The sequence below is a fragment of the Salmo salar genome, chromosome 10, assembly GCF_965601325.2.
Source record: "Salmo salar chromosome 10, fSalSal1, whole genome shotgun sequence".
Taxonomy (NCBI): domain Eukaryota; kingdom Metazoa; phylum Chordata; class Actinopteri; order Salmoniformes; family Salmonidae; genus Salmo; species Salmo salar.
Window position 1 is genome coordinate 56,132,867 of NC_138300.1, and position 8,855 is coordinate 56,141,721.

Genomic DNA, 8,855 nt, shown 5'->3' on the forward strand with positions numbered 1-8,855 from the left:
GGGCCAGTATTGATACTGTTTCCCAATATCGATGGGCCAGTATTTATACTGTTTCCCAATATCGATGCGCCAGTATTGATACTGTTTCCCAATATCGATGGGCCAGTATTGATACTGTTTCCCAATATCGATGGGCCAGTATTGATACTGTTTCCTAATATCGATGGGCCAGTATCAAAACTGTTTCCCAATATCGATGGGCCAGTATTTATACTGTTTCCCAATATCGATGGGCCAGTATTGATACTGTTTCCCAATATCGATGGGCCAGTATGGATACTGTTTCCCAATATCGATGGGCCAGTATTGAAACTGTTTCCCAATATCGATCGGCCAGTATTGATACTGTTTCCGAATATCGATGGGCCAGTATTGCAACTGTTTCCCAATATCGATGGGACAGTATTGATACTGTTTCCCAATATCGATGGGCCAGTATTTATACTGTTTCCCAATATCTATGGGCCAGTATTGATACTGTTTCCCAATATCGATGGGCCAGTATTTATACTGTTTCCCAATATCGATGGGCCAGTATTGATACTGTTTCCCAATATCGATGGGCCAGTATTGAAACAGTTTCCCAATATCGATGGGCCAGTATTGAAACTGTTTCCCAATATCGATGGGCCAGTATTGATACTGTTTCCGAATATCGATGGGCCAGTATTGCAACTGTTTCCCAATATCGATGGGCCAGTATTGATACTGTTTCCCAATATCGATGGGACAGTATTGATACTGTTTCCCAATATCGATGGGACAGTATTGATACTGTTTCCCAATATCGATGGGCCAGTATTTATACTGTTTCCCAATATCGATGGGCCAGTATTGATACTGTTTCCCAATATCGATGGGACAGTATTGATACTGTTTCCCAATATCGATGGGCCAGTATTTATACTGTTTCCCAATATCGATGGGACAGTATTGATACTGTTTCCCAATATCGATGGGCCAGTATTTATACTGTTTCCCAATATCGATGGGACAGTATTGATACTGTTTCCCAATATCGATGGGACAGTATTGATACTGTTTCCCAATATCGATGGGCCAGTATTTATACTGTTTCCCAATATCGATGGGACAGTATTGATACTGTTTCCCAATATCGATGGGCCAGTATTGATACTGTTTCCCAATATCGATGGGCCAGTATTTATACTGTTTCCCAATATCGATGGGACAGTATTGATACTGTTTCCCAATATCGATGGGCCAGTATTTATACTGTTTCCCAATATCGATGGGACAGTATTGATACTGTTTCCCAATATCGATGGGCCAGTATTGATACTGTTTCCCAATATCGATGGGCCAGTATTGCAACTGTTTCCCAATATCGATGGGACAGTATTTATACTGTTTCCCAATATCGATGGGCCAGTCTCCGAAGTTCTGACTTTGATCAATGTAGGAAGTTATGTGCCCGCGTTCTCAAGTTCAAAATTCAAGAGATGGGCCTACGAATTTAATGAAGAGCTATTATCGACAATATATCATGGTTATTAGAGGTTCATAGAGGTGTGTGGAGATGCACTGTAAGCCTACTCAACATATATCTGCATGGCAAATATCACCCTAATACCACCTGCTTTGTGTGTGTGTGTGTGTGTGTGTGTGTGTGTGTGTGTGTGTGTGTGTGTGTGTGTGTGTGTGTGTGTGTGTGTGTGTGTGTGTGTGTGTGTGTGTGTGTGTCCGTATACCACTTCCTTTATACCAGTCGAAGGGGAATTTAAGTCATAGTGTAAATCACTTTCCTGACTGGAACCGCAACATTAAACAGCCGTGGCATGATTCTCTGTCTTTTCCCTCTCTTCTCTTTCTCTCAGTTCATCCCTCCCTTCCCTGTCCTGTTATCAGCTCGTTCACCATTTCATTTCTTTCAAATGAGAATTCAGGGACCCCCAAAATTCAAAGCGCGGGTCTTCAAACAACTGAACTGCGGTTTACTTTTCTTCTAACCCAGATCCAATTTGAGATATACGGGGGGTTTAGCAATGATGATAAACGGGGGTTTAGCAATGATGATATGGGGGGGGGGGGGATGAGGCTTTTTGGTGTTTCAGACACAATAGGTATAGATAGTTAATATTGTAGCCTATTTCCTTAACCATTCCCAAACATTTCCCTCCAACGCAAAAAAAAATAAAAATAATAATAATGTGATGAATTCCTGACAAGGAAAACGAATATTTGTCAATATGGAAGGAATCAGCATCGTCTCACACCTTCCTCATCACTATCACCATCACCATCATCATCATCTTCCTAATATAAACCGGTGTACCGCGGGAGCTGTAGCTATGCTAATAGCCTGGAATTGGTTAACACTTAGAGTGACGTTCCAATGAACTGCTCTGATTTCTGTCTCAATGAGATGGAAAATGAGCATAGCAAGATGCAGAGTGAGATACTCCAGAGTCTGATGATGTCAGGGTGACATTTAAAGTCAGTAAAACAAATGACCCATGGCATTCAATTAAAAATGTCGCGTCCCACGACTTCTGTTTCCTGTGTTTTATATTTTCGTTCTTAAAGTGTTTGAGGAAAGAAAGCCGCCTTGTGTCCCTCCTCGTCGACTTTTATCACTAAATGAAGCATATAAATGACCTGAAAGCGCTTGGCTGCCGGATTTAATAAAATAAAATAAAGAACAATTATCCTCTCCTTTTCTCTGATCTAGCGCTGAAATGAGTCTCGGCGAGATAAGGCAGATTTAATTCATCTCTGGAAGCACCAGAGCTCTCTGTTGTGCTCGAATAAAAACGTCTGGAGGATGAGTTTAAAAGAGATTTAGGGCCTCTATAATTTCAAATCATAATTTCCCCTCTATTTGAGTTGTTTTGAGGCGGTGAATAACGCTCTGTGTGCGGAAACAGACAGGGACATTTCAACAGCCTGGGTAAAGCAGCGCGCCATGATCACAGTTTGATTAATTGCCATGAATTAACTTCTAATTGCGCACGCGCTGCATCTCTCCACTTTTACTAAATATGTTTCAGTTTATTATGAACTGACTTAGAGTCATGCTTAATTTTTTACAATACAAATATATATATATACTAACAGGTAATGTATAAATGTGAAGATATTTGCCTAAATGAAGACCTCTATTCAATCCGTATCGCGGAAATTCATTGTTACAGCCTGATTGAAATTTAAAGGCAATGTTCCCGCGTTAGCGGATTATGTATTCACGGTAAACGCTGCAGATGTTGGCTCAACAGGAAATTACCTTTAAATTATCAGCACAACGTAATTTTCCCTTTTTTCCCCAAGTCAAACAATTAAGGTAACCTAAATATCACAGTCGAATTAAGCAACTCTGATTCACTCGAGTTATATAATTATTACAAGACCAAATACATCATAATACAGAAAAAAAATACACATCATAGCCCTCTTTTATTTAAGTGCTCCTGAAAGTAATTATAATTGTCCAATTTCAAAGTTGAATATGCATGCTTTAGGGGGGCTTGATGTTAAACTTCATATTCGGTTCAATGAAGTATCACCCTCATTTACAGTGGCTGATAAGAGCTAAGACTGTCATAAAAATCTGAGGCGCCCCCCCCCCCCCCATATTGAATTGCACCTTGGGCAATAGTGCAGAATCGTGAATCTTAACTTCTCCCAGCATATGTTCCTGGCAGATAAGTAAACAATCTGGATGTGAAATGAAAATGTTAATTAATGCAGTAATGTTATTACACCTCGGTGTGCAAATCCTATTCCCTAGTCCTGCGACAATAGGCAGGAGTAGAATCCTATTTCCTAGTCCTGCGACAATAGGCAGGAGTAGAATCCTATTCCCTAGTCTTGCGACAATAGGCAGGAGTAGAATCCTATTCCCTAGCCCTGCGACAATAGGCAGGAGTAGAATCCTATTCCCTAGTCTTGCGACAATAGGCAGGAGTAGAATCCTATTCCCTAGCCCTGCGACAATAGGCAGGAGTAGAATCCTATTCCCTAGTCCTGCTACAATAGGCAGGAGTAGAATCCTTTTCCCTAGTCCTGCGACAATAGGCAAGAGTAGAATCCTATTCCCTAGTCCTGCGACAATAGGCAGGAGTAGAATTCCAATCCTCGGTTTACTTGCAGTCTCAGCCCAATTGTTTTGAAAGCTTGTTCCCCTTTTGAGTCCAAATTACAACAATTGCTAAATGTCAGACACATTTTTCAATTAGAAACAAAATACTAAATCTTTGCGTCCGCCGCAAGTTTATATTCTATCAGATGTTTCAACGGTAATTGCAGCAGTTGGAGCTCTGTTTTGTCATAGCAAGTTGTTACGTGTTTAGCTACAACACGTAACGCTGATGATACAATGTGTTTTGGCATCAAAAAGTGATCATATTCTCTAATCTTTCTTTGAATTTCATATGCACTCCGAGAATAATGGATGTGTGTAATGAAGCAAAATTAAATCACAACGGGTGAGTGAATGAAATAGCCCTATGAATTTGGAGAACACACACACACACACACACACACACACACACACACACACACACACACACACACACACACACACACACACACACACACACACACACACACACACACACACACACACACACACACACACACGACGATGTTGCAACTGAGGATTGAGATTTGTTTGTTTATGTAAAAATCAAAACATAACAAACACTTCTTTACACATAACAGCTAGCCTAATGCTAATGACCTCGGGTACAATGTAAAACAGTTTTATGGGGTAGGCCTAAATTAATGTGATGAATGTGTCAGATGCGGAACATATCAGTGCTCTTGAGACTTATTTATCCAAAAGTCCCATTTAGATCTGTAGCCTATAATATTATCCCATAAAGTATGTTCAACATTTTAGCCTGTTGTTCTATTAAATGTACGTTCCTTATTTTTAAATGAAAAAGAACACCCTCTTGATGTGAGTCAGTCAAACAGGTCTGACGAGCGGAATCCCTGAAGGGAGGCCTGTCCTCTCCGCTCAGTCGAACATCAAAGACTATTCTGTCGGTTCATTTCAGTGTCACTAAAGAGTAACCTCAACACATTAACGCAGAGAACATGTTTGTAACCTGTTTAGAACGCAGGCACCGCACCTAAAACTGCAGAAGCTATTACAATTAAAGTTGAATAAAAAAAGTTTGACAGGTTGACAGCCACATAAAAAATACATCGGTCAGGATTTCAATAAGGATCACATTCTGACATACTAAAGGCATAAGATAATATGTCAGGCTAATATCTCTGTAATTCTAAACAGGTAATATAACCTAGTAATTTGTGTATAGCTGTGATAATAACATCAGCCATAATGTTAGGGCTTTGGCTAGAGGCGGACTGAAATAGCCTAAATGTTGAGCAACGCGTTTGGCAATATGAGCTTTGATGGCAACATATTAGCAACACTATCGGAAGTGACAGGCCAGTCAGTCCGAGTTAAAGCTATCCTACATCAGGATGAGCCAATACTGTCATGCTACTGCTATAGAACCCAATAGAGACTGATTATAGCCTGGTTACTGCTATAAAACCCAATAGAGACTGGTTGTAGACTGGTGATTTCACAAGGCCAAAATTAAATCACTGATTATTTCACAAAATATTTCAAACTTGAACCTAGCCCACCCATAGGCCTCTGCTTGCTTTTATTTAGTGGCCTAATCATTTGTTTTGTTATTGTTGTTTTGTTGTTGCTATTATTAATAGTGTTTTTCATGTAGCAAAATATTGTAAATTGTATTGCTAAACAATACATTATTTATTAAGTGATTTTAACTAAACGTATACATTTCAATTAACAGGCTATCCCTAGTTTATGGTTTCTGTAAACGCGGACTTGCCTTCTGTTTGCCTAAAGGTCTAGGCTACGTTTAATCGTTTATCGTTGAATTCTTCTATTGGTCCCTAAAGAGTAGGCCTAAACGCCACGCGTTGTCAGCATTATCTCACATCTCCTCATTCGTTCCAGATGGCCAGCTGCTACTCGCATGAAACGTCACCTCAATCAAACGACGCTGATTAGAGCGATAATGATCATTTAGAGAGTATGTTGAAGGTATGCTTTGTTTCCTCATCTGTTTTTTGTTGCCGAATCTTCTATTTGCAGTAGGTATACTGTAGAGAAATCCATTGTAATTAATCCCAAAAAGAAATGACTCATACATGCACATTTACTGTCTTATTTGCTATGGCTCGCAGCCTGGGTGTAGGGTAATACAATGTAATGATATAAGTCAAATGGCTAAACCACCATTTATTTTTATTTTTTATATTGAGGTTGGTCAAATAACAAATTTAATATAGTATTAATATTCCAAAATATTTTGATAAATATTATTCTTAAATGTGTTGTTGTCCTCTGACGCTTACCACATTGACTCATTGGGTTAACTCAACCAGGCCGGGTTAACTCAATCAGACTGGGTTAACTCTACCAGGCCGGGTTAACTCAATCAGACTGGGTTAACTCTACCAGGCCGGGTTAACTCAATCAGACTGGGTTAACTCTACCAGGCTGGGTTGTGCTGCACCTTCCAATGACACGCTACTGCAATATAACCATACAGGAATTTAATATTTTCTAAGACAGATTGTCCTTTATTCAAAAAGTCTTAGCTCGGCAGATGAACAAAGAACCGAGGTATCACCCTTCAAGATACATTTTCCTTACCATAACATGACAGGTTTTACATTAAAAAATACAACATTAACTGCTTATAACTTCAAATAAGAAGTTATTCCTCAAAACCAACAAAAAAAAAACAAAAAAATGACGTGTGACTATTAGCACTGAACCACAGGATTTAAAAAAAAAAATGAAACATTATTAAATTATAAGGACTTTTCATTTGTTATTTTAAATAGACTGTCTAGTTATGTGCCAGTTCGGTCCATAGAAACAATATAACCCGTATATTTATTAACTCAGAGGTCCTTAATTTTGACCCTATCATACCAGCTGAAATTCAGAGTGCCAAAATGCAACACATTATACAGGAAACAAGAAGGCTATCGTAAATTTGTGCAAGCCAAATTTGGAAAATAAGATTATCATAATCATATCAATAATAATTAGAAACAAAATTATCATAGCATCAAGATGTACATAATAAATAAAGTTAAAGGCCTCCTTTTCCGGTAGCCATTAATAAACGTTATAACATTTACAATAATTCTTACAGTTCACAGGGCACCTGCCGTACATAGTTCCGTCCCAGTTCCATGAGGAGGTCAGGAACTCAACGTCTTGTTCAGATCTCGTGAAAAGTTTTCGCCCGTTTTGCTCTTAAGTCCACGGGCCTTTATACTTGTCATTTCTCTTTTTTTGGGGGGGGCGAACTGTTCTGTCCATATAACCTATACATGCATTGCTGTTACTTGTTTAAACAGAAAGTCAGTCAGTCTGTCTGGCGCGTTACATAGCAGTGGCATGTGTTGATGAATATGGGTCTATCCCACTCTTGGTCATACCTGGAAAAAGTATGTAGGCAACCGGGGGCTGTAAACTCGACGCCGACCAGGCGGTACAGTTACAGGGAACCACGTACCCCGGGTTTGTGGGCGACGGGTGGGTGTGGGTGTGCTGGCTGGGGCAACCCAAACTGCCGAACGCGCCGTTCTGGTATCCCAACGAGCCGTAACCCAAACTGCTGGTGGTCATGGTGTGCGGCATCTCTGTCATCTTCTGGATAGCGCTGGAGGTGAACTGGCTCGGGTCGAGGAACGAGTAAGGTACCGAGGTCGGGGGCATGAATGCCCTGACTTTCTCTGATGCGCTCAACAGAGAGTCCGAGGCTGAGAGTCCTTTCAAGTGATCCGTGTCCCCAAGGTAAGGCAAAGGGAACACATACCTGTCCTTCTTCAGTAGATTCTTGGGTTTGCGCCTGGGTCTGTATTTATAGTCTGGGTGTTCTTTCATGTGCTGTGCTCGCAGCCTCTTCGCTTCGTCGATGTAAGGACGCTTTTCGGATTCAGAGAGCAGCTTCCACTCCGCGCCAAGTCTTTTGCTGATTTCTGAGTTATGCATTTTGGGATTCTCTTGTGCCATTTTCCTCCTCTGGCCGCGGGACCAGACCATGAACGCATTCATTGGCCTCTTGATATGATCTACAGGCTTTGACATGTTTTAAAGAGTGTGCCTTTTATCCCCAATTAAAAGTAACGTGGAAAAAGTTCTAAAAATCAACCGAGGAAAAAAAATATTCACCTGTCTTGCTGGCAGACACAGATCATGCCAGTTCTCGAATGCTTGAGACGAAGTCGGAAAACAGCATCAATAAAAATCCACACTGTCCAATTTCTCCGGAGTTAAGAAATCGTTCGCTAAGTCCAGCCTATGTACACTTTCTTTTTCAAAAACCGTGGTTGCCTATAAAGGTGGAAAACAGCAACACGCATGAAAATCCACCGAGGTGAAAGCAAAAGTTCCGCGGTCGAAGAGTCATAAAGTGTTGTGTTTTTTTCTTAGAGATTTCCCGCCTTGCAACAGCACCTGGTTTGGAAATGAGGGGAAGCGCGTGAATGAGAGCCAAAAGCGGTGAAGTTCAAAGGCTGGGCTGGTTTGGTCTGCACGCATCTGACATAATCACAGGGCGTTCACTCGCCAACCTGAGCACCCAATCAGCACACAGAGACCGGCATAATACCTTTACCAAAATATGTATATTACTACATAAACAAAGATTGGGGAGGAAAAAAAAGGGGGATACTCTTTCCCTCCCAGAATCCATTTAGTTGAAACGCTACAAACATACACCTTCAACCTTTTAGCAATAAAACCTGACTCCTGTTAATCCGAACGAATGAAGTAAGGGGAGCATGTTATGCTATAGCAGGATGGCTTGCAAATTAAGTAG

The 8,855-nt window shown here is 40.6% G+C and overlaps 1 protein-coding gene across 1 annotated transcript; it reads right to left on the minus strand.

Annotated features, from left to right (window-relative positions):
• Positions 1–6,555: 6,555 nt before the first annotated feature.
• On the minus strand, positions 6,556–8,564 carry sox14 (SRY-box transcription factor 14). The gene has a single exon (XM_014123661.3). It carries the CDS (start codon positions 8,120–8,122, stop codon positions 7,415–7,417), a length of 708 nt encoding a protein of 235 aa, XP_013979136.1. The 5' UTR covers positions 8,123–8,564; the 3' UTR covers positions 6,556–7,414.
• Positions 8,565–8,855: the final 291 nt, after the last annotated feature.